The sequence below is a fragment of the Megachile rotundata genome, chromosome 15, assembly GCF_050947335.1.
Source record: "Megachile rotundata isolate GNS110a chromosome 15, iyMegRotu1, whole genome shotgun sequence".
NCBI classification, from domain to species: domain Eukaryota; kingdom Metazoa; phylum Arthropoda; class Insecta; order Hymenoptera; family Megachilidae; genus Megachile; species Megachile rotundata.
In genome coordinates, this window is record NC_134997.1 from 4,130,344 (window position 1) to 4,158,249 (window position 27,906).

The 27,906-nt window shown below is 32.9% G+C and overlaps 2 protein-coding genes across 6 annotated transcripts in view; one reads left to right on the forward strand and one right to left on the reverse strand.

Moving 5' to 3' along the window:
• Positions 1-1,328: 1,328 nt before the first annotated feature.
• LOC100881252 (uncharacterized) lies at positions 1,329-12,772 on the forward strand. Its single transcript, XM_012292848.2, is given in 8 exon segments — positions 1,329-1,370; positions 1,373-1,492; positions 1,494-1,522; positions 1,769-1,868; positions 2,453-2,572; positions 2,651-2,825; positions 2,914-3,030; positions 10,563-12,772. Coding segments are annotated over 8 exon segments (1,530 nt in total). The 3' UTR covers positions 11,390-12,772.
• A 1,031-nt stretch (positions 12,773-13,803) lies between these two features.
• The window catches only part of LOC100881142 (paired box protein Pax-6), a 136,040-nt gene continuing 121,937 nt past the window's right edge, over positions 13,804-27,906 (reverse strand). For 3 of the 5 annotated variants that reach the window (XM_076540498.1, XM_012292853.2, XM_076540497.1), the window contains exons 7-10: positions 20,248-20,507; positions 19,325-19,632; positions 18,521-18,831; positions 13,804-17,727 (exon numbers count right to left, since the gene is read on the reverse strand). In XM_076540498.1, the coding sequence (XP_076396613.1) occupies positions 17,633-17,727; positions 18,521-18,831; positions 19,325-19,632; positions 20,248-20,507 (974 nt within the window). In that variant the 3' untranslated portion in view covers positions 13,804-17,632. Of the gene's footprint in view, positions 17,728-18,436; positions 18,832-19,324; positions 19,633-20,247; positions 20,508-27,906 lie in introns of all 5 variants that reach the window. The other 2 variants (XM_076540499.1, XM_076540500.1) reach the window with 2 other exon arrangements.

Here is a 27,906-nt window from a genome sequence, read left to right on the forward strand (position 1 = left end):
TATTGAAGTTTTAAGGATTTTCTCAAATTTAAAAAGTGGTAGATTTTGTGTATATAAATATATATGTATATATACACATATATGTTTATATATATTACGTGAAATATCTAAACTTTGCTCGCAATGCATTTCAATTGTTTCTTCCATTCTAGTTATATACTTTTGCTGATTAAAGGCAAAACAATATTTCATTTTGTTAAATATTATTAATTACTGTATAGTATTATATTATTATTACATCTTCAAAGATTATCAAATATTTTTATTAATAACAGTTTTATTAATATTGTTATTATTAATATTGTTTTTTTTCAATTATTGCTGATGTTATATCGCCATTAAAAATAATATTTATGTCATATGTAAGATGTATATTTATTCTAAGACATATATGTCACATTTAAATGCTAAGAAGTTAAAGTTTTGTGACTGAGTATAAGTTTATAATGAAATAAAATTGAAAATATCATAATCTTGAAAATCTTTAAAATATTTATTCAATATACTAAATATGTAACCTTTTTTGTGCCTCTCTGTATGAAAATTGTACAATATAATTATGTTTGAGTAATCTCTGATAATCATGCGAAAAATTTTGATTATTTTATTGAATTTATTCTGATATTTTTATTGTATTGAATATAAAGGTGATTGTAATTTTTAGTTATGAAATTTTTTAATTGAAAAAAGTTGTTTTAATGTTTATTTTTGTGTTTCAATTTGTAACTTCTGAAAATAATAACTTATTTTGTACATAAATAAAAGAAAACAAATTTTAAAGATTATGTTTAATGTTATATTTATTTAATGTTTATGCATTAATAATTCTAATAGAATATGTTCAGTAGAACATATTTAAATTTTCTTTGTATGGACATTATACTTTGGTGTTCTTGTTATATTATTTTATGTAAGTACTTAGAATTTAATTATATTAACTTATGTATATGTAATGAAAACATCTATTTGTAAATAATATTTGCATAGTTTGTGTGTGAATTTAATGCAGCATAAAGGAATTATTTCTGTTATGTTCCTTTAGCTGTTTTTTATATTTACCTTTTTTTAAATGTATATTATAATCAATGTATTGTAATTTATACAAGTTTATTATAAAAATAAAAGTAAAAATAAACTAATAAAATTGCAATATTTGATTTAACTAATGATCTGTGTTTAATACAATAATTAAAACATACGTATATTGGAACAGAATTATATTTATTGTATATTTCAAAAATATAATATAAAAAATTAATGTAAATAAATATGCGTAATGAATAAAAGAATGAATCTTTCATTAATTGTAAATTGAAAAGACCGCGTAAATGTTCGTGTACGTTCGTGTATCGTCGGATGTTTACGCCATCGTATATCTGTAGCGAATAGCGTCTTTAACGAAAGGGGCGACAAGTGCCACGGTCGAACTATTTACTTGAATCTGTGTGCGAATCGATTTAGTGTGTGGATCAAAGCGAGGAAGCAAAAAAATAAGTCACCTAAGGAATCGTTATCACTACACGTAAGTAATAAATACACAACTAACACAATTAGGAAAGGTCATTTATATCTGTATAAATACCTGTACCCGTAAAAGATTTGTATTTAAATTAATTTCTAATAACATTGAAACTGGCGGTTGAACACGATACTCGCAAGTTATAATCATGTTTCGTACGAAGTGGTAACACATATTTTACTTTTTCTCCTTTTTATTATCTTTCGTGTGTTCTAATCGCAATGAATTGAAACGTTTTCTCTTTTTTAGTAAGGAACACGATCACTCTTCTTTCTACCAGTTCTTGCAAATGGAGCACAGTCATAAGAATACTGACTGTTATTTTTTCTACTATTCTACATGCAAAAAGGTACGTTTCTTTTGTCAACGATGCGTCTGGATTGTTAATAGTATTTTACTATTTTGAAGGAAATTCGATTGATCGTATATTTGTTCCATATTGTTTCTGATTCATTGAATTCAGGAGGTTAGATCAGCCATGTTGGAGCTAGGTTTTACGATATTCGTCTTTTTAAAATAATTGGCAAATTAATTATTTATTTGTAGTACAATCATTTTTTTTTAATCATTTTAACGTTATTTTACAGTTTTCTAATTACCTTTAGCATTTATCTCTTACAGAGTCTTATAGTAACATGTTTTAGTATTAATTATTTAGTGTTAACAGTTAATTAGTAGTTTAGTATTAATAATTTTAATTTTGTTATGGACGACAATATATTTATCACTAAACATGATAAACTTTTGTTAAGAAAATGCGAAAATTCAAAAAGTTAATTACAATATAGCTTGCAGTATTCATATTTCAAATAAGCACTGCAGCTATTTATAATGATAATATATGGATATTTACATTGTTTTGCTGCCTTTGTATTAATGCATATTGATATATTGACATTTTTTATTTTCATTAATTTGCAATTATGTTTCAAGGGTGATAATTGTCCATTCAGACATGAACCATCTGCTTTGGGTTGTGAAACAATGTGCATATATTGGCAGCAGGGTAAATGTCTAGAGGAACATTGTAATTTTAGACATATGGAATTAAAAGTGAGTATTTCAAGTAAAGTTGCAGTTAAACGTTGTTTGTATACATGATTCAATATTTTATCCAAATTTATTAAACAGAAAAATCGCAAGTCAATTCCATGTTATTGGGAAACGCAACCTGGGGGTTGTAGGAAACCGCACTGTTCATTTATGCATAAGAATGCTCGTACAATTTCTAGCGATCCTATTAATCCAGTTAAAAATACTGACTTGACATCAAAATCGTTAAACCAAGAATGGTTGAATCGTCAAGGTAAAATTCTTGTGTTTTATGTGAAATAAAAGTATCTGTGATTTTATTCTCATGCGTGTTAACAAATTTTCATTTTTGTTATTGCTAGATGATACAAAGTATGATGGTAGTAGCACTGAATCGGATCAAGGTAGAGGAAGCAGTGAAGCAGGCAGTTTTATTGGCAGTCCAGCTGTCGATCCTCTTATCGTCAAATTTGAAGAAGGTATGAGGCTTTACTAGCCCCCCCGTCCATCTTACAGCGTACCTTACTTAGCATCGGCTACTCTTTCCCTTCCGCCCAATCTACAAATAGTCATAAATATTCCAAATGCACTCAGTATTCCAAGCAATTTGACGATTCCTAATAACGTTTCTAACAATCTCAACGTATTGAATAATATCAACGTGACAAACAATTTGAATATACCAAAGGCTAATAATGTACAAAATTCACATACTTCCCCTTGCCATCATACATTATCATTTTCTCATCCACAAAATCTACATTCGCATTCTCCTGGTCAGTCATTGTCACCACTGCAAAATCAGCAAAACTCTTCACTAGTTCAACAACCATCGTATTCATCCATACATACTAGACAAACTTCTCAGCCTCAAACTTCAAGATTTCCTTTTTCATATCTTGAAATGTCATCTTACAGACGATTCTAAAATTACCTGGAATTACTTGACTTTAAAAATGAAAGTTTTTGTCGATTAACAAAAACTACATTAATGAAATATTGGGATGAAGGAGAAAGAGATACAAAGTTATTTCAAACAGCTAGATATTATTCTTTGAAAGGTATAAGGTATTGTATGAAGATTTATAAACGTATACAATACTTCATACGAGAAAAGTAAAGAAATTGTAATCTCTATTTTACAGTACCGTACATATTACTTTTTTTTTATAGTAATTAAGCATTAGAGATTTTAGTACATTTCCGATACTTAATCGATTTTCATTTGACCTATCCAATTATTAAATGAATTGATATATATATATATATATGTATATACATATATACATATATGTATGTATATATATGTATATACATATGTACATATATGTATATACATATATACATATATACATATATGTATGTATATATATAACGAAAGTCAAACTTCTTATCATAGAACAGTTTTAACTGATGCATTGGTTTTATAGAAAACCCATTTGATTTTTTGCTGATGGTAATGGTTTTGTATAGTGGCAGATGCACATCAGTGAATTGTAAATTTATAAAGAACGTTTAAAGTTTTCTTTTCAATAATAAAGACTACAATATTTCTAGTTTTCAAATCTATATAAAGAATACCTATAATTATCGTTTGACTTGCATAAACGCACTATGCAAGACAAGATTTTACTAGCTGCGAAACTGCTGGAAAACCAATAGGTGAGCTATATCGTTGTCTTTATTATTGGACAGAGCAACCCTAGAATCATTAATACCTGCAGAGTTTCTTTGAATATTGTTTCTTAAAAGTAATATATTTAAAGGTGTGCATTGTTGTTTCAATACAATAATCTATTACACATATAATTCTGCATACACACGTGGTTTATATTTATGGGGAAGAGGGATAACATGCAACATTTAGATTAATTTGGTGAAACTGTGAAATCAACATCTATTAAAATGCAGTTACATTCATCAATGAAAACGAGAAAGTTAAGAGTAATTGTGTCATTAAAAAATTATCATAAACACAAAAAAAGGGAAAAGAAAAAATAAAACAAAAAAAATCCACTTAATAAAAAACGTAGATTTGAATATCAATTTTTCCAGGGGCTGCTATATCTAAACTTTGCCTGTAGCCCTCTAACTGCCTATGGCTATCTTTCTCCAGCGGCAGGCGCGATGAGTCTCGAATTTTCCCGAATGCCGCAATAGAAACCAAGATTGAAGTATACTATAACGATATCGAAATGAAACAATACTGGATGAAATAAGAAGATAGCTATGGGTCGCCGCTTTGCAACACATGTACACACTCAAACACATACCTACACATATACACACATCCAACATACAAATATACCATCTGAACTCGCACAGATTTCTCGACACCTATTTAACATCCGAATAATTAGGATGAAAAAATGTTTATTTTTATGGAGACAAAATTTTTTATGTATGTGATGTTTAATCTGTGCTTCTTCAAGTTCGAAGCGTAATCGATTTGTACTGGAATATATAATTTGAAACAAAGCTTTGTTTATAATTTATAAATACGATTACGCTTTAAACTTGACCAACTACGAAAGTCAAAAAAAAAAAAAAAAACTAAATTGCTTGAGTCGAATACTGCCTGCTTTTCTTCTCCGTGCAATATTGCATGTATCGTTACATGCGATTCAGTCTACCACATTTCCTTGGAATGATATAAAAAAAAGCGAGACGAGCAAACTCAAGTTTGCAGTTAGATATAAAAGCAGTATCCGATTTAACCGTATCCCAGCCTTAATTTAGTGCATACGCGTAAACGAACATAATGCCTTCATATGTTTTGGCTTCCCGTTAAATATTAGCGACTTTCAAAATGGCGTGGGATAAGAAACAACGGTGATAGTTGTTCGTATACGGACGATTAAATTTGTTACATCAGCGTGTAAATTGTGCTGGTATTGTGTCAAGTTTTTTAAACTCTTGTAACTTTATTATATGTAAATTGTTCAGCGAGAAAAAGCCAATTACACCGATACGTGGCGATTCGCACCTCTTTAACCAGAATCATGTTACATAAATTTTCTGTAGCTTGTTCTTTTCTTTCGATTAAACAATTTTTCAAGGAAAGGAAGTGAAGGAAGAAAAAGGATATAGAAATTGCACGCGTTAAGCAATAAAACATAGAAGTAATACAATACCGATACAAAATGCCGTGTCCATGAATACACAGACAAACAACAAACATGATTGCTTGTTCATCTGTGTATTCAGGGAGAGTATAAAATATAAATGCGACTTAATATCACGTATTATATGTATACACACAGGACATATTTAAAAAACGTAAAAGAAAAAGAGAAAAATAACAAAAAAAAGAGCGGAATTCGGTGGAATAGTTAACACGTATAAATTGTTTCAGTCGCGCGATATGATATTATATATTGCTTCGTTTACGTTAGATACAAGACAAAAAATAGTAGTGTTTTTGAATGTATAACTAATATAGATTCCAGTGCAAGATAAGATATATATACATATTATTTATTATTTTTATTACGAAATACTATTTGCGCCTAGACCCGTGTGACGAAGACACGATGGGAAAGAAAATTACTAAATATTAATCTTTACTGCGAGAACCGTACAGCATGGTCAGAAAAAAGAAATTAATCATGTATTTAACTATTAACGGTATTTACGATTCAGATAATTGTCGTCGTGTAATTAAATGTCGAGTTTGTACGGATAGAATTCTACGTTCTAGTTCCTGTATTAGATTGTCTTCAACGATTTGATTCTTTTCTCCTTTCGACGCAGAGAAAAGAAGCGGAAAAATGAAACGCGTTTAACTTTTTCGCGACCCGAGATATTTCGCTACGCCTTTGTTATGTAATGCTATGAACGAGATATCTCGCCAATACAGTGCAGTTTATGCGACACTCCATGGACGAGTTATAATATTTGGATGTGAAATTTATTATTAAAAAATTTGAACAGTACTTAACGGAAGTAGATACACAGTTAAGATTAATAGTAGAAATATTAAATATTTAAATAATTATTTTATGATCAAATATGGTTGCAACGTCTTCAATGACAAGATATCGCCGTGCTTTTTATAGCTACGCATTATGTCGCTAAGTGTTGTAGGACCAAGCGTTATATTGTCATACGTCATATCGTTGTCACGCGATGGTTCATCGTGTGTTGTACTTCTACGCGTCATATTGTCATCCGTTGTATTACTACACGTTGTACGACCAGGCGTCACATCGCCACATATTATATAGTTAAGCATTGCATCGCTGTGTGTTGTATGACGAATTATTGTATCGCTAAGCTTTCAAAGGTAAAGCGTTATGTCTTTACGCGTTGAACGATGAAACGTTGCATTTTCACGCACCATGTGACGAAGCTTTGTGTCTTTGTGCGTCATACAATAAAGCGTTGCATTTTCACAAGTGATATAACAAAGCGTTGCATCCGTTATAGTTACACAATCACGAGTTGTTCCATTATAAATATTGAAAAATAGATCCGAACTGAATTTTGTTAGTAACCTACTATACATGAAATATCTTGTCCATAGCTTCACATAAATAACACTGTAATTACGAGATACCCCGTCCATAGTCGCGAAAGAGTTAAATAGTATAACAGGAGGATTTCTTTGTAACCATGTACTTATACACACGAAAGTTACGGGTTAGTCTTCGAGTAAAATGAAATTTAGAAGCTGAGGAGAGAACGAAAGGATTTAAAAAAATATTAAACGGGTACGTTTCGTCTCCTGTTTCACTGTCAGAATGCTAATTTGTGTACTTGTCGCATCGACAGCTATCTGATCGATTAATTCCGTGAATTTGTGAAAATGTGATACCTAAATAGAACACGGAAGAATAGAAATGCAGAATCAATAATTGCAGGCCTTTGTATGCGGAGGGTGTTTTTTTGATTTTGCAAGCTTACGTTAAACACGAAAGAATAAATAAACAAAACAAAAAAAATACAAAAATTACAAACATTTGCGATTGTTGCTTTTGCTCTCTTCAAGACAGATGGCCTGTAACGCGAGTAATTTCTTCGCGAGTGCGTGTGTGCGTGATTATAAGAGATGAAATAGTGGAAAATGATAAAACTCGGAAGAAAACGATCAGCAGCTGGACTTGAGTCGCCGGCGACGATCTGAAACTTTGTTTTTATTCGACATAGAATTTTTTAATCATTCTTTACCGTTGAGAAATGAATGATAGTCTCCGTAAACATTACATTACTTCTTACCGAATCTTTGTATCGCTTTTTTTCTCTATGTTGAATATGTAATCCGTTAATCGTTTCTTAGCTTCTTTTTTTTGTAAGGGTTCCTTTCGTTTTTTTGCCCTTTTAAAGGGGACCCACAACGTTGTTTCTTTTTGTGTTTCACCATTTTGTTTTCTTTTTTTTTTAATTGTTAATTATCGAGTGTGGTCCAGCTGCAATCATTGTTCTTAATTATTGTCCTCCATCCGGGAGATGGTTTTCTATTTCAATTATTATCCTCTTTGACGATCGAATTATTTTCTGTCGTGTTTCTTTATTATCTTTTTTCTAATTTATTGTTATTCACTTTATGTGGTTACACAATCGTTGTTCGCTTTTTTCTTGAATTGTAACTTGCGTTCATCGTGATATTAAGTCATGAAAATAGAATGTGCAACTTTTGTTTAACGACAATTTCGATCGAATCATGTTCATCATTTGATTATTAAAGCGGCTTTTAACGACGAGCAATGAATGAATCACGAGAAATTGTCGTTGTGTCTTGGTTCAGCGATCCGTGTTAATTAATTTGATGATTAATGGCGAAAAAACAGGGAGGGAGAGGAAGAGAGAGAGAGAAAGGGAGAGAGAAAGAGAGGGAGGGAGGGAGAGAGAGAGAGAGAGAAAGAGAGAGAGAGAGAGAGTGTGAGAGAGAGAAGAAGAAAGAAAGAGAGAGTGTGAGAGAGAAAAGAAGAAAGAAAGAGAGAGGGAGAGAGAGAGAGAGGAAGAAAGAAAGAAAAAAAACAGAGAGAGAAGCAAGCGAATCCTTTCTGGATTCTGAAAACAAAAGGGACTCGATTGAAAGAGATTATATGCTGGATATGCGATACGTAATTCCGCACTATGTGAATCGATGTAAATGAATGAAAATTTATTATTATTATTATTATTACTATTATTATTTATTGAGATGGTACTTGGATTTCAATAAACTTGATGCTATGAAAGAAAAGGAGAAAGTAACGCTAGCGTGACAGAGACGATTTTTAACTTTCTTGATTTTTTTCCATTTTTTTTATAAGCAATTGATAAACATATAGCTGGAAAAAATCAATCGTCTCTGTACACTGTTTCTTTGTACTTATTATCAACGTTCTGTCAAATTCATTCACTGGGAGCTAAGCGAAACTATCGCAAATAGTAAACAATTGTTTCGTTTTTATTTTTAAGTGTGTTCCATTTCATATTGCATTTATGAACAAAAATTTGTAACCAGTTTAATAGTTCTTTTTCTAAAGGATCATTTACTATTTTGATATATTCCTTAGCTCGTCGATTACGTTTCCTCGTGTTCCAATATTTTCTCGTCGACTAGACAAATTTTGTAAACCTGCGCTGCTCGAAAATTGTACATTTTACCTGAGACTTCATTTCCTCGGTTTGACCGTTTTCAAATTCAACCCATGTAATTTAGCGAGACCGATTTGATTTTTTGTAACATTGTTTATGAACATTGTATCCCAATTAAAAAATTTTACGACAGCTAACGAGGCATATGAATAATTTCATTTGAAATTCGGCTATTATATGTTTTTTCAAAGAAAGTTGTTCTTTTTTTAATTACTCTTGTTTATTTTGTTCAATTTGAACGAAGATATGGAAAGTGGAAATTGGAGATCGAACAGCGATTAAATAGGTACTAAAAATGAAAAATTAGGATTTTTGTATCAGGGGGGACAAAATTTAATTACCATGTTGCCACGTGTTGTATACGTTTTACGATCTCACGTTAGATTATCTAGCATTGTACGAATACGCATTACATTGCCATGTATTGGTAATTTGGAAATTTGAAAAATTTGGAAATTTAGAGACGTAGATATATAGAAGCATCAAATTTCCAAATTTCCAAATTTTTAAGCTTTCAAATTTTTGTATTTATATATCTAGAAATCTAGAATATTGTATATTTGGAAGTTTGAAAATTTGTAAATTTAGAAATACAAGAATTGGGTTTTTTTATATTTTAAAATTTTTTAATTTTCATGCTTCCAAATTTTCATATTTAGAAATCTAGAAATCTGTGAAATTTAAAGTTAAAAAATTGGAAAAAATTAAAAAATTAAAAATTTAACAACGCGTGAGGAAGCGTTATATTGCCATATGTTAGCTTGACTTTTGCTATATAGCTAAATGTAGCTGTTGCTATGTAGTTAACTAGTCATTTTGCAATACATTACATCGTCACATCTTGTACGTTTACGCGTTATATCACCATAATCAGGTGTTTGGGGCTAGCTTGTATTACATGGGAGTCCATATCCATCGTGGTCCCTAGCTAGTTACGCCAAAGGATATAAATGAAAGAAAACGCAAGTGACGACGACGATAATAGTTCACCCATTGGATTCTAATTATAACCAAAATACGCAACCTGGAAATTTAAAAAAGATCAAAACTAAACAGAGATCTAAACAGTGAGAGAAGAAATGGAGATTGGCTGTCCATAACTCTGTCCGTGATGTATCGATCAAAGTATTGGAACTGTACTGTAAACATTCTTCTTTTGCTGAGTTACTGTATCATATAATTCTAACCGAGCAAAAATAAGACGCTGGCAAGAATGACGAGGATTCAATCTAGTTGCTAACGGCTCGACTAAAATCTCTTATACTATTTCAAAGAACCATAGAGTATCTCTAAAAAGAGAAAGACACACACGCAAAAAATATGGATTTAGCAACGAGCGTCGACCAGCGTAGAAAAAAGGAGTATTGTCGTTGATCGTTGAAGACTAACCAAACATTCTTGCAATTTTGCACTGTGTTTCTTACAGAGTCAGACAATGAAAGTGTACCGTCTCCTGTTAAGCCGCAGCCGAGGGTTCCTTACTGTAAAACCTACGAAGAGATCCGATTGGAGGAGATCCAAGCTGAGAGCGCAGCCTATTATTCGTACCAGACTGAAGACTATCAGAGCAATATAACCGGCGAAAAGGTCAAGACACGCAGGACCCGGAGGATCTGCCTTTATCCGTCGCTCGACAAACGGGAGAACTCAAAAGAAGGTTTGGATTTTGGAGTTCTGACCTTGGAAGAGATACGTCGTCGAAAGAGGCGCAAAGCTCTTCAGCAAAACGAACCCAAAGACACTGACGAGTCGACCAGCGACTTCCTGAAGGACGCCATTGACACATTAGCTAAACTTAGGGATATGACTTCGGTTAGAGGTCTGAAAAGACCTCTGGAGGACCCTGAAGACGACACGGACAGATGCAAAATACAGTGCAACGTTATTCGTACTAACTTCAGCAACGTGCCGCCGGTTAAACTTCGGAGATCCCCGAAAAGGTTCGTAACCAGAACGCAGACGGAGGATAAAATGGCGGAGGAAAGGAAGAATGCTGTGGATAGACTGGATGAAAGTGTGGCTAGGAGAAAAGAGGTGGAGGTTAGGCTGTGTGATAGCAGCACGGACGAAAGTCAATCGTTGTTGAATAGTGAGACGATTTCGGATAATGTGATGGAAGAACAGAAGGAGAGTATGGTTTCTTGCGATAGTCTATTGAATGTGAACGAAGATGAGTATCTGACATTAGACATGGCGTCCGATGACATCCTGAAAGACATTGATGCTTTGCTCAAGGAGAAAAGCTCGGTTTGAAAAGCATATGAAGATTGGAAAGAACACGTTACTTGGGAATGGTATTTTGTTCTCCGTTTTTGGTTTCGTCGAACGTTTCGTCGTTTAGCTTGCTTTTTCAACCGTCGCTGTTCTTGGAAATGGTTTTGATCATTCGATGATTGCTTCATGGATTTGATGATTCTATTCATGAATGGTCAATCGGTTTTTGAATGGGCGAATTAATTGTGTAAAGATTTCTTTTCAATTTTTATAACGCATGTGATCTCGGAAACGTGAATTGGCTCCAAAGCTGATTGTTTTATGCGATTTGATTATATAGGGGATACTGAACTAATAGTCATTATAGCACGCACTTTTTTGAGATAAGAAAAAATTCAGGATTAATGTTCCTAGAACGTAGTAAAAGGCTAGTTACATTCGAGCAAATGTTTATAAAACTCAGGTACGTCATCAGTGATTTAGAAACAGAAAATTTGTAATTTTGAAAATTAAAAAATTTAGAAATTTATAAAAATGTGAAAATGTTAAGTTTTAAAGTTTCAGAATTAGGAAATCTGAAAATTAGAAAACATGAAAATATTATAAAAACAAATTAAAAGCTTTGCACTCTAATTTCTCTACCATTTTAAAAAAGCACGTGCTATAATGTTTCAAAATATTTGTGATCCCCAACAATTTCATAAAATTTGGAGTAATTCAACGTGTTCCGAAAATCATGCACTCTTGTAAGTATTTTAAATAACAAATAATTGCACGATTAACAAAAAACAAGAACGAAATGTTTTGACTAAAATAGTCTAGATATTTTCAATAGCAGTTTAATTATGGCAGTGTTTTAAACAAATATTTTTGACTAATTGTTTTGTTATCACGCCGTTTAGTAAAAAAATCAGTGCATTTCTTTATGGATTCGTTCATTTGTACCTTTGTTTTAATTTATCTGCTTTATATCTGTACATAGATCATTAAACGAATAGTCTAAAGAATATGAGCTTCGTACAATGATTCTTTCGATTATACCGAAATACTTCAATCAAAAAGAAATTTGTTAAAAATATCATTCGTTTTCATCGTTATTATTTTACGACATAAATTGTAATCGAAAAAAACATTGTCCAGCTCGAAATTTTGAGATATAAAATGATGTTGAGAACAAGAAATACTTTTACGTACTCGAAAAGCAATGAAAATGTGTTCTTTATTAATTATTTCATTCCGTATGTTGATAATTATTAATAAGTATAAAAAAATATTAATACAATCTAATAGGGAAGAAGATGGAAACCCTTCACGGTCCAATTTTTTCCTTGATTCCTTTAAATCAAGCGTTCAAATTCGTGGTTAAAATTTGCCTGTACCATAATCTGTATTATAGAAATGTAATTTTGAATCTATTTATAATGGTGTTGGGCATTTATATCATAAGAAAACATATCAGAGTATATGTTAAATCGCAAAAAAATAATTTAGTAAGGAACCTGAAGGGATTATTTAATTATAGTGTTTAATAATACCTTTAAATGTGAGTAATATTTTTATTATTATTTTAGATGGAAGGAATTTAACATTTGACAAAGAGTTTATTTCAGTTTCTAATTTGGAAGATATTTTGACGATGAATGTATACAGGGTGACTCATTTTAATTTGTTAGTAATTAAAATAATATTAATAAATATTATTATTAATAAATGTTATGCATGTTATGTATTGTAATGTTTAGTCAAAAAAATCAATCGTTATTAACAAAAAAAGATAGCATATTTGCTATTATAGTGAAAATTTAAAATTCTTTAATGTTACATCAAATAATACATAAAAATCTATATAATTTCACTTAAAAATCATTTACTTACACGAGATAGTTTAACTCTAATTAATAGTCAAATTATTTATTATTTCTTTTTATACCGCGAAAAATTAATTTTATTCGTTTGGTGCTATTTACTAACTCGACTTTACATCCACGTATATTATTAGTAATAATATACATTTATTTTTTGGAATAATTTCTGCAGAGACGTATTCATACGTCATTTGTAATAAAATAATTCGAAGATTGTAAAGGGTCACCCTTTATAACTCAAATATATTATATTTTACATAATAACAGTTCCTAAATACACGTTCTTTTTCGTCAAGTCTTTCAATTTGCATTTAGACACTGATGTATAGCAACAGGAAATAGTAAAATAAAAAATGAGATTATAAAAGTCTTTTCGATACTGGACCGTCAAGGGAAAAATGATGTCAGGTCTTTTTCCATTACGATTTATCAATCAATTTCCACGTTCTAATGTTCGTAAATTAAACGAGCTAATTACCACAGTATCGTTTATGTTAGAATAATAGTTCATGATTTAATCGTATGACCTTCTGTATGAGAAAAAAATTAGCAATTTTTAACGATTAATCTATATGCAGCGTAGTAAAATTCTTTTTGCCTTTTTTTTAATATAAATTGAATAATTTAATATCGTATCGAAAAACAAATTTATAAATTGTAGTCAATTTTATTCAATTTAAGTTAAATAAAGTATTGTTTCTTTGAAATTAGGATACTTCGTGAGAAGCGTTAATAGCTTTCGATTGTGCTGCCATTTCCGGTGATTATTCTTCTCGAATAAAGATTCTGGATAAATTGAAGTACCTTCTGATGCGATTGTATGATATAGAAAGTATTAAATTGGAACAAATATACAATTGTTACATTTACAAAATATTGGCTGTTTTTCTTTATTTCTCACTCACAGTAAATGTTTAAATAACTAGAACGATATTTCTTTTTGTAAGATACACTACGGTTTGGAGTACCAAGATTTTTTTTATTTTTGGTGTAAAATAAAGTAATTTCGTTATTTGATTAATTTAATTAATGAAACATTTTATATCTTTAGTTAAATACAAATTTCATGTTTATTTTGCATTTGAATAATTAATTGCGTTTATGATAACAAGTCTGTGTAAAGCTTTAACAAAATTACCAGTTAATAAGTATGTACAAATTAAATTTTACTAGGAGTACTGCTCACAGTGGAGTCTGAGCGAGTCGAAGCGTAACTGACGCTGACCGAATAAATGTTTTTGCAAACTTACTCCCGGTTTATCAAGAAAATATTCATTTTTTAAACAATCAGTGAGGGCGCTGCTGACAGCAAGACTTTAATGATAAATTAAATTCACTCAAAACCGACATACAGTCGCTTCGATTCATCAGTCTAATTAAGACAAACAATATTGAATTTACTTATCTAGATAAATTTTTCTATTAACTAACAATTTTTTATTATCCCCTTTGTTCTTCCTCAGAGCTCCATTTTGATTTGATAAACTCAATTCTCTCTTTAAATCCTCTTTGCCTTCTTATCAAGTCAAGACGCTCCCAAGATGGATATGAGAGTAGTTCAATGTCTTCGAGCCTTTTTGCTCTTGAAAGTGCGACATATGTCAAGCCAGAGGACATTTCTCCTTCACCAATATCGACTGATATTTTAGGCTGCGTCAAACCTTGTGACTTGTGAATTGTAACGGCGTAGGCGAGGTTAACTGGAAGCTGTCGCCGTCTACACGACTGTCCTTTCACATTAAAAGATCGTGTTATTGGCATGATCAGAAATGTTCTATCACTAAAGATATTCGCCTAACTAATTAAACTGGTTCTCTCGACCTTCTCAGAACCTCAAGTAGTCTAATAACTAATGAGACGTTCACCAAGGAGAAAAGACCAGATTTCTGCTATTTCTAGTGAAAAGACCTTGTTCTGGGCTAAAATTAAGTCTAACTCCTTTAATTTTTATCCGATTTTGCACAATATTGAACTTAAAGTTGTTTTTATTTAGATCTTGAAATGTGTGAAGTTTCAAGGCTCTATCGAAGTATAGTCTTCGCTCGGCTTCGCCTCGCTCTGATAATTAATTGTATATCTTTTTTGAAGTGTCCATGAAAATATCAAACTACAAAATGTGACACCTACCTTAGTTATTTTAATCCTTGGACGATGACAGTTAAAAAATCAAAAATTCAAATTTCTGAAGTTGTTAAATTGAAACATTCCAAAGCTTCAGAGCATCTGAAAGTTTCAAAATGTTCAAATATTAACAAATGTTTTATTTTGAACATGTACTTTTTAATAAGTGCAACTTATTGCACATTTATTCTCCGAACTATTAAATCACCGTGAAAACGTAAAAAATCGAAAATTTCTTTATTTTATAATTATCAAGGTAAGTATTAATCAAGAAGGTGAGTATTTCAAGATTGTTTAAATGCACACACTATTTATTTCGAATGCATAATCGTACGGTTAACATACCTGGTTTCGCTTCATTCTGATTTTGAATCATTCTTGCACCGGATATACAAATGATGATGAATCGACCTCGCTTTTTATCGGATATTTGGGGATTAGAATCAACTATATATAAATGTCGATACCTTTACGATGTACACACAACAAACGTTCAATTACTCTTGCTTCGTTCCGTTTTCTTATTACGAATATAAATAATACCGACTTAAAAACTATTTTACGCTCTTTTTTTTCTTATTTATTTATTTGCCTATAGAGATTACGTCTAAGAAACTGCGGTTAAAAATCTCTGAGAGACTTTCTTTTTTTATTTTCTTCTCACTGATGCATGTTTTCTTCTTCTCTTCAATCACTTCTTTTCGTTAAATGTTTTTGTATTTTTTTCTCTTTTAATCGTTAATTGTGATTCGAATAAATAAAATAATTATTTGCAAATTTTTAATACAAGGTTTTGTCTTAAGGAAATACAAATAGCTATGTGGTGGTAGATAATTGCGTTGGCGTTTTTAACAAAATAATCCAATGATTAACGAACGTGTGTCGATAGTTTTGCTATCTATCTTGCTCGATTATTATCGAGATCAAAATATTGCTAACAACGTAGAAAATATTTCTTATGGCAAGGTTATGGCTTACCATAAGAAACAGTAATATACACTTGAGGGCAATGTAGGCTTCCAAGTTTAAAAAGTTTCAAATCTTCAAATTCCTAAGTTTTTAAAATTTTTAGATTTAAAAACTCGATTTCCAAGTTTTCAAATATTCAAATCCCTAAATTTCTAAACTTGAAAAAACTAAAAATTTGGATATCTGTAATCTAAAAATGTACCAATCAATAACCAACGAATAATATGTGCCCCCTTTCCAGAGCCGCCACTTTCCCCATGGAAGCCCACCATGCTTACCAGTGTACCCCTAAGTTAAACGTCATTTCATCGCTAAACAGTTTTCTTGCTAATTGCATTATAATTCGCGGCAAACAAGAGATTTTCCTCAAAGAGAACAGATAACTATTTCACTTTGAGCAGCTAGTCGAGGAAACGATAGTAACTAGAAACGTAAAAGAGATCTTTAAGCGATAATTATCGATTTACACTACTGGCGCAGCTGTGTTTCATCACGTACATTTGTTTGATGTTGATATTTCGTTCGACAACGACAACGAACAGTTGTTTCTCCTGCGAATCTATTCGAGGCAAAGTTCTTATCTTTTTTGCTCTTTTTTAGGCGTGTACGAGTAATTTAAGAGTACGGTTTCCTATCCATTCAACGTAACGTCGATGAACATTCTAATAATTAAAACAATGATTAAAAAGCATTAACAATGTATCATCGAATGCTGTAACGTGTACACGCCTATTAATCTACAAAAATGAACCATTTCTTGTAAGTAGAGGTTTCTGTCTCAAGAAAAATGAACACCGTTAAAACTGTAAATTCTTCATCAAAAAGGCAATCGAAAAGTCCTTTATGATTTTGCAATTTGCGGCTTGCTTTTCGTGACATGACCGATTAAAGATTGCGCGTTTGAATTCTGACGCTGTTGAGCGAAAACCCTCGCGCATGCGCAAATGTCTCATTACGGTTTGCACTTAGGTATTTGAACGCTGAATATTCAATCATTCACATTACAAGAACCAAGCATTAGATTGAAAAATGATATAAGACATTGCAATTTCTTTTCAAACAAAGAATTTTAGTGCAGTTGAGTATACATATCTCTTGAGACACCTTGTACGAGCTTGATACTTATCATACGAATGTCTCCTAATATCATTATCGTTATCGCCTTTCTTCATCTTTAAAAGTTTAGAACTTTATCAAAAACTAACTATCTTTCATCGATTTCGAACGTCTTCTCCTTGCGTTTTCCTGTATCTAACGTTTGTGAACTAACGTAAGTGAAAGAAGCTCAAGTCTATGGAGAGGATGTCGATACCGATGACCACCACGGTCACTGTAATCTCGGGGACCAATATTGGGCCGCCATGTCAGGTGCTGGTTGTCCTGGTACTGCGATTGGAACGCTAACGCCTGGCGATATCAAACCTACAAATAATATGATTATTTTATTAAATGCCTTGTTGATTGTCAATGGACATATTCTTCAAATGCTTCTTATAAATTAGCTATAATACTTTACATATAAATGGCTTACTGCCCTTGTATAACACGAAATATTGTATATTTCTTTTTGGAAAATTTTAGATTTTGTATGCAATACATAATTGTTAAAATTTGAATGGTTGAGAATTTGGATACTTATGGACTTGATAATTAGGGATTTTATATACAATAAATAGTTGTTAAAACTAGGGAGTTTTGGGACTTAGTTAGTTGAAAAATCAGAAGTTCAGAAATTTAGGAACTTGCCAGTTTGAAAAATTAGAAACTTAAGAATTTGGATTTAATAATGTAGCGGAAGAATGGATTTGGTATTTAGGAAATGCTGACTGGTAACTAGGTAACTTGAAAAAACCAAAACTACCAGATTTGATTAACATCAAACTGTCACTTGTACCATTAAAAATACCCTAACTACCAATTCTCCAAATAACTGCATTAATTTTTGCAAACCATTACTCTTGCAAACACCTAATAGCTTTCCAACAAACTGAAAGTTAACAATGAATGTTGAAATATAAAAGCGTTTAAAAGCCCCTCTCCAAACGAAGACCAAAATAGAATAAAAGAATGAAGAAGTTTACAACGGTAAGGAAATGTCATTGTTAACGCAGAAGCGAATATGGTCCATTACCAGCAGGCTGGATAGGGTGTTATCCGTGGTAGTCCATTGGCTAAAGTGCAAGCAGCGAGTGCAGTGAGTGCGGTAGACACTCACCGGTCGAGCTGGTGTTCTGATTGTACTGATTCAGGCCCGCTGCATGGTATGGCTGGGTCGGGCTGCACGTGGGTCGTGCTCCGTATCCAAGATGAAGAGGTTCGTAACTCGGAGGACGAGCAACTCCACACGAGTAACCGTTGTCCCGTTGTTGAAGACACGCTCCAGGACTGGGACCCACCGTCATGCCTACGGTCATGCCCATAGGACCCATTCCACCACCGGTTGATAGCGACGACATGCTACTGGTCGTGTGTTGGTTCTGTTGGCTACCGCTGGACATTGTAAAGCTGGGCATAGATGTCATGGGACTGAAATGATAGAAAAAGAATTATTGTTAATGATTGTCTGAGTGTCTGGTTCATTGTGTATTATAATATACTTTTTTGCTTTTAGTGTTGGGCAGTTTGAAAATTTGCCTCAAATATATTTACAAATTTCAAATTGTTTAGTCGTTCAATTGTTTAGAAATTTACAAATAATCAATTCCTTAACACTATATTTGCAGAACTCATAGAAATGATGGATCTTAGGTTTCCTATTTTTAATTACGAAAATTATTAAGAAGCTTTTATCAGAATGTTAACCTTCTTTGAGATATAGAATCATTGTATAAGCTGATTTACGCATTATCCATTAGTCAGTTATATTTATAGTTTACTTTTAATCTAAATACAATTTTTTGACATTTTATAATTTTTAATTCTCTTCTCTTAGCTCTGGAGTTCTCTGGTTCCCAACATTTCTCAATTGCCAATTTCATAAATTTGTCAACGTTCTCCAAATACTTATGAGAATTCTTACCTATACGAGTCAGGCATGCTGGGTATCCCAGGATAAACGGCAGTGGGTGCAAAACCATGATGTATCCTAGGTGGAGAGGGCGGTGCTTGCGGCGGTGGTTGACCAGCCAAAATACCCGAAGCCGGTGGCGGTGTCGGATGACCAGCACCGACCAAACTCACCCCGCCGGTGTGTTGTTGCTGTTGCGACTGCTGTTGCTGTTGTTGTTGCTGCTGCTGCTGTTGCTGCTGGTGTTGTGGGTTGTCCCTCCGTTGCGTGCGCAATTTCTCTTCGCGCCGCCACTTCGCTCGCCGATTCGAAAACCACACCTGAGTTAGTGAACGAGAAGACAGACGAAGATACAGGTCAATCGCTATACTACAGTTCTCGCGGATGAAATGCAACTTTCTTTTCGCGGACACGACGTGCAATCATTATGCAACATGTAATGTGTCAGGGTGACTTCGGAATGATGCTCATGTTGATTACATACGCGTATAAATATGAGATATACCAGTTGCATGCTACGGAATTTTACAATATTTAACTGTCAATTGGTAACGAAAAATTAATGTTACAATTTTATTAAGGGATTAGGATTTTAAAACAAAATACACGTCATGGTTAAAAAATTTTCTCACATATTTGTAGCAATGACATGCATATTTTAAATAATACAATTATTGTTTATTTCTTTAATAATAATGATTATTATAATTAACCTATCAGTGTCATCTAAAAATTACATCAGAAGTAAACTTATTATATAGAATTTATGTGCTTCTTTTTTTTATTTTCTTGTTATGAAATTTTTAATAAAGAGTTAATCGAATTAATTAATGATTCGAATATAATGATTTAAAAAACAAAATTCGATAATGATTGATTTATTAAGGTAAATATGGAGAAGGGAAACAATAGGTTTGCGTAGAAAATATAGTCACCTGTATTCGAGCTTCTGGTAGACCGATTTTCCCGGCCAGTCTCTCCCTGGCGAAAACGTCCGGATAATGGGTTCTCTCGAATTCCTTCTCAAGTGCGTCGATCTGTTCGTTACTGAAACTCGTACGATTCCTTTGAAGCTTCCTTTTTAAACGGAGACGCGCCTGATCGTCGTCCGTGCCACCAGACACACTTCCGGCGTTGCTGTTGTCGCCGCCGCTATTGGTCTCGTCCGAGTGGGCTCCACCTTCTAGCTCCGCCACTGTCAAATAGGAACAAATCTTAGTGAATTTTGCTGTTTTATATTTTGGGACTTTAGATTTTTGAGATTATGGGACTTTGGAAGTTTGAAGTTAGGAGAATTTGGAAATTTCCGGGGCGTTTTGAAAGTTAGGGGAAGTTTGAAATTTTGAAGTTATGCGACTTTAGAACTGTGGGATTATAGTATCATGAAACTTTGTAATTTTAAGACTTTACGACTTTAAGATTTTGGGATTTTAGGACTTCAGGAGTACACCATTTTGGTACTCTGAATCTCTGGACTTTGCAATTTTGGAATTTTGGGACTTCGGAACTAGGACTTGCAAATATTTAAACTTAGGATTTCAAGAGTTTGAAACTTTAGAATGTTGTAACTTTAAGTCTTTGAAATTTTAGGGTTTTAGGACTTTGGCAGGTGGGAGCATTGGAACTTTGGGACCTAAGGACTTCGGACTCTGAAGTTATGGAATTTCAGACTTTTAACTTTGAGATTATCGAATTAAAAAATTTTTAAACTTTAGAATTTCGGAATTACAGGACCTTGAGATTTTAGAGTAATAAAATTTTAGTGTTTTAAAATATTTAAGATGTCAGGTATTTGGAATTATCGTATTTAAAAATTAAAGGCTATGGGACTTAACAGCACGGCATAAGAAGGTATTTTACGTAGCTGTTACCGTGAAAGACCGAAATCTGGTGAATGTCGACATTCACATAATCGCTTGGTGTATGTCCGAAATATTTGCTAAATACCATTATTTCGGACTTACACCGGTAAATGTCGACATTCACCATGCACTGATAGTGAATGTTGAACACGTCGGAGATTTATATTTTCTTCTCTGTAATTCAGTCGCTATAAAACGTCACAAGGGTGACGTAACTTTTTCGCCTCTCTTTCTGAGAGGAGAGACCAAGAATTTAAAACACATAGTACATTCTAAGCATACGTGTTCTTCCTCCGTGGCCTATTCTGGCGTGAGTTTCATATAGTATACTGAATAATTTTTCATTGGTAATATAATACTGTATATTCGTTTCCCCTGATTTTAATGGTACAATTAATTTCCTTGCATCATTAATTTTTAAAACGTCAAAACGTTTTAATCGTCTGTAATCCAAAGGTGTGTTGCACTTAGTTTTAGCAGAAACCAATTCAGAAAGTATTTTAGAGTACTTTTCTTGAGAAAATTAAAAACAATTGTTTTCTCGTTTACCCGCAATTAATGCATTTAACTTTTCAAGAAAAAGATCACGATTTACTGCAGTATGCATTCAGTATAAATTACGGTATTGGAAAAAAAAATTAAGAAAACGTTGCTCACATTATCAAAGCTTGCATAAGATTGACAAAGCTGACTGACTTCCAGCAGAGCACAGGATTTGGCGGGAGAGAGCCAGTCGCTTCTTTGTCGGCTCCTCTCTTTTGGACCTCCACCAGAGCATATCTGTGATTGTCGACATACACCGGTGAAGGTCCGAATGTACAAGAATGTAATAAAATATTCGGTCTTTCACCGACGTATTTGGTGTATGTCGACATTCTCCAATTTCGGTCTTTCACCGTAACATAGCTACGAAATGAAATAAATTATAGCTAAAATTTCTTAATCTAGGAACTGATCTGCGAAAGTATTATTAAATTTAGTAAATTTAATTAAATGCGAGGTCCTTAATAGGGGGTGTGAGAGAGTTGCACCTTAACTTCCTGCCGTACAATTTATTTGTCAGATGCGTCATTCAAAACTAATTACGCAGGGCTATAACAAATAAACAAAATTAAAATATTGTGAGTATTTTATATTTAGCGATTCTTGATTATGCAAATTATAGTTGGATTTAAATTTCAAGTTGAAGAATATTCAAAATTTAAGTATGGTTTGTCACATTTGAGTTGCGACTGCGTCACGAGTAGGACCCGTCAAAGCGCAAGTTTTAGTTTAGACCTTTCACAATTTTCTGCACACATTATCAAGGAATATTTGCATATTTCAAATATGCTCAATCAAAAAAGTAAAAAATTTTGTTACTGACCGCATCTTTACAATGTTGCAATATATTTCAAGAGTTGTCGACAGAGGCCCCGTCCGTTTTCTTATATAAATATCCACGTGTGTACACGGGGTATACGTGTGTAGAACGAGCATAGAGAGGGTGGTAGAAAGGGTGGCGTTGCTGGGTGAACCTTATCGTCGGTTTCTGGGTGAACGCGTCGAGGCGTCACTGGGTTTTGGCTCGACGACGAGAACTACGAGAGAGGGATGGGAATCGGGGGGTGGAGAAGCTGGTGGAATGGCTAGAGAGCTCGAGGGGGATGCACGATAAGACGAGAAGCGTCCCGACGTCCCTGATCTCCCTAGCACGATACGTCTCTGTCATCCACCCCCCCAAACTGCCACCCCCCTTCCTCTCTCTTTTCCTTCCGTTTTCATCCTTTCTATTGCTATTTTTTCCCTCCCTTTTTTGTTTCTATCTCTCACCCTCTCCCTTTAATTCGCAGACCCGTTCAGGAATCTGTCTTTCTCTTGTCTTTGCGCGACGGTAATCTTTGTTCTCTTACCTCTTCGACGCGCTAATGGAAACCTGATAACAACTTCGATAGAGTCTCTTATACCCTTGCACCCTTTGCTGCGAGACTTTCTCTGACGTCTCCCAGCATTTGCTCCTTTTGTCGATGGATACCTTCGAGACAGACTCTCGTTTCGTATCGAGAAGAGGGGGAGAAAAAGGGAAAGAAAGAGAGATGTTAAATACAGGTTTCGACACCGTGATTTTACTCGATTTTTAAATATTTGATCGTGCATGACTGGGATTAGTCATGGCTGATGTACATTAGGGTTCAATGTGAGCTACGTATGAAAAAGGACCTTTGAAATTTGGAAATTTTCAAATTCTTAAAATTCTGTGTTTATAAACTTTTGATTGTCATATTCTTGAATTTCCAAACATGACAATTTTTTAATTTCCAAATTTTCAAGTATCTAAGTCTATGCAATCTAAAATTTCAAACTATCTAATGTTTACATTTTCAAATTTTTAAAAATCTCAAATTCTAAGATTTAGAAAAAATTACAGGATTTCCAAAATAGATTCCTATATTTCCAGATTTTCAAATCCTTAGATTTTCATACGTTAAATTAATAAATCTTTATATTTGCATATTCCTAGGTTCTCAAATCTCTGAATCTTTAAATACGTTGATTCCAAAATTTCTAGATCCTTGGACCCTAGATTTTATGCTCCAAATTCCTAGACTTTATGTTCCAAATCCTTAGATCTTCGAATTAGTTGATTACAAAATTTGTAGGCTTTCAAATCTCTATATTTCCATATTTTCAGATCTCCAACTCCTAAATTCGTATACATTCGTATATCGCCAACTCGGAATACTTTTAATGATTTATAACACATTTTTCTTATTAACATTCTAAACGCATAATAGCCTGAAATTTTTAATTTTCAAATTTTAAGATTTTTGGATTCTTATATTATGAAATTAGGAAAGTTTCTAATTTCCAGATCTCAGATTACTAAATTAATAAACTTATAAATTCCTGCAAGTTCAAATTCTTGGATTTTTATGTTCCTGAAAATCATTTACGAGGGAAGTTTGTCGAGCGCTAATAACCGATTTTAATGAAACTTACGGAGTACGTAGTTTTTGAAAAAATATTTGACCCATATTTTTTTATCGACAGTTATACATATTTAGGGGATGAAAACGGCCCTCGTAGTTGGGGATAGAAAACGCACTTTTCTCAATATTCTGAAATTTTTTGTAACGTAAAATAATGTTGCATCTGAAAATTTATTTTTTGGCAGAAAATTTGTCTGTATAACTGGTTTTGCAAATTATCGTTTAAAAATTATAATGAATTTCAATTTTTTTTTTAGTCGTTAGGAGTTTTTTTTATGATGCGGTTTTTGTCTAATTCTATTTGTTTGAATTATAAACTAATATATGTACATATAATATAGACTAATTTCCAAGTATATCTTGTTTCTTACCATGTAGTTGTTTTGTAGCGAGTTATTTTGTATTGTATATGTGAACGATATAAATCTGAACATACATACATACATACATTCATGTTGTATTACATTGTAAGATACAATGTTTAAATTTTATTATAATTTATAATATGCTGCATTAAAGCATAATAATTATAGAAAGGTAACTATATAAATAATTATATAAATAATTATAAAAACCAATAAAAATGTATACTGCTATTATAGTCTTCAAATAAATAAATATTTTACAAAACAGTTTATGTAGCCTTTACCAGCATAAAATACAAAATTTTCTTATACATTGTTTCGCATTAAAAAAAGTTTTCGAGATACTGAGAGAAACATGTTTTTCATCTCCAATTTCGGGATCTGTTAAATATGGATAGTGTTCGATAAAACAAATACGAGTGAAATATTTGTTTGAAAACTACATACTGTATATATTTAATTAAAATAGATTATTACTTAGAAAATCTTGTTACGTCAAGCATTCTGTGAAAACTTCTAAAATACAATTGATCTGAAGCAATTTGTCCATTTACAGTTCGTAGATTCAGAGAAGAAAAGGCATGATTATGCACTGGTATGCGTCGCCAGTGTTGATGAAAATCCAGCAGTGTGATTGTGGGTCAACGGATTTGTGGAAGGTGGCAGAAGAATAATGAGTGATCGTAAAAGAGCGGGTCTGTTCGCGAAACCGTTAAAACACGTTGTTCGGGGAAGAGGGAAAAATAGGCTCACGCAGTAAAGATGGCGAACTCGTTATGGGGTTAATGGTTTCGAGCATACGAGTGGCGAGTGGAGCATTATTAACGCCGATAATGGTTGCCGCGCTAAACGTCACCCTCGTCCGAAATCGAACGTTTCTATCGCACTCGAATTCGACTATATACATAGAGGCAGTTACAATGAAGATTGCGGATTCAACTCGTGCCTCGTGCATAGTTTACGGTCGATCGCTCGAGGCACTCGAGGAGATCGGAAAGACCAACCGCGTTAACGATCACCGAAGGAAGTAATAAGAGAAAAACGGTCGAAGAGGTCGACAAAGAAACTCTTAAACTGTTGTACGCGTGCCTTTCTGCCTTCTCGAGTAGTCCTCCACGAGCGGAGCAGTTTTGTCGCATAATCGCTTGTTCGCATAAGCTCTTCACTTTCGATATGAAACAATGCTACACTTAAACAATGAGGTTATGCGACGGGCCACGATGGGGAGTTTAAACGGTGTGTGCCGCACTTGTGGCCGATTGTTACCATTCACAAACGATCATTCTATGTTTCGTTAGGGAGTTTCTTTTCGGACGTGAAATGGCTAGCTTACTGTGTGAGTGCGTTTCTTTAGATGAAACCGTTTTTAATACGCTTGAATTCACTTGTTATGTTATAGGAACTTGGAGTGTACACGTGGATTTATTGAACGAGGCACTTTGGTACTTACGGTTTCAAAGATGATATTACCAAGTTTTAGATGTAGAACTCGTTGATTTTTAGAGGTTTGTTAGAATTGAAAAATTTTTACATGTATTAACAATTTCGAGAGTTAAGGCATTGGGAACTTTTGGATTTGAGAATCTAGGAATTCGTAGACACAGAACATTGCAAAATTAACAAATTGGGGATCACGGGATTTGGAGATTTACGAATGTGAAAATTTAGGAATTTTAAGCGAGGAAGTTTAGCGATTTCGGGGATCCAAAGTCTTGGAAGACTATAAATAGTCTCTATGTCATTGGAATATTTATAGAGATTTGGGGATCTAAATATAATAACAATCTAAGGATTTGATGGCCTAGAAATTTGGAAATTTAGGAATGTGCGGATATAGAAATTTTGGGATGTAGGATTTTGGGTACATAGAAATATAGGAATGTACGGATTTGGCAATTTAAATACCTTAAGCCTTATGAATTTAGAAATCTAGGAATTTAGGGAATGTGGAATTAAGGGATCCAGGCACATGTGAATCCATGTGAGTATAGAAACATAGTTATCTACGAATTTGGAAGCATTGAAACTTGAGTTGCTAGGTATCTGGAGTTATAGGGATTTCAAGATTTAACCACACGTGAGTCTAGGTATTTTGAAGTATAGATCGTTACCAACTATCATGGGGTTTGAGGATCTAAGCATATTTGTATGTAGGAATGTGGTACCATTTGCCAGATATGAGCTATGGATAATACCAAGAAACCCATTACAATAATATCGATAACACTACCATTAATACTAATAATATTTCTGTCTTTATATACTTTATTAGTACTTTTCCGTATTCTATCAGTTCCATTGTTCTACATTCCTATTGCGAGTTATTAAGGCGTCAGAAGTAACGCGATTAATGTTACAAAAGTGTTCGTGCGTTAATAGGAAGATGAAAATGAAGTCGACCATCGCAGTCGAATTAGCTCGAATTCGGAATACTGGATAACACGTTGAACAAGGACGCGAGAGAGATTTGGGGTGAAACCAAAGGACGAAGGACAAGAGCAAAGAGAAACTCTATTCCCCTCCACCGACATTACATCTTCTTGCTTCCAACATCTGTCGTCATTCTTTGGTTTTTCCAGACAGCGCGAATTTCTGGCTGCAGTTACAATAGCTTTATCCCATAATCTCGTAAAATATTCAGTATAGCATGGGAAATATCTTTGTTGCAGGATATTATTTTATATAATCAGAAACTGTTCATATTACATATGCAATGTATGAATTGAAGATGTTTGTTCTACTGTAACAATAATTTAGTGCGTGCAATATACATGTGTGCCACAAAGTACGTCACTTGTTTAAATGGTAAATTAAGATTAATAAAGATATTGTAACAAATAGATATTGCAAATGAAAAACAAAGTGAGAAATAGCAGGTGTTAATATTTACGTGTCGATTTGTCAAACTTTATACTTAATTCAGCTTAACTGGGTATTTAAATTTGCTGCTAAATGAGATAAGTATATGTCCATATGTTGACATTCATCGAGTTTCATATTTAAGTTAATTAATATTAAAATTTTAAACAGTTATCAAATTTTATTCAAAAGGGTTTAGCGGCTTGAGCCTTTGGCGCCAAATGAGTAATGGAAAAAAATAAATGTTAAGTTAACGTTTTAACATTTGCCAAGTTTCATATTTAACGATCTGGTACCAATATAAAGTACATAATTTATTATCAATAGCAAGAAATTAATATTTAATGTTGTATGATATTTCTATACATATCTTCTATACGTGACCATATTGATGGACGATGTAACATTACAACATTACAGTACTACTTTAAAGAATATACCTCTGAAATATACATTCAATATAAAAAACTTGAAGAAATCCTTCGTCAACTTTTAGATAAAAAAAGAAAAACGGAAACTTTTCTCTTTTTAATCAGCGC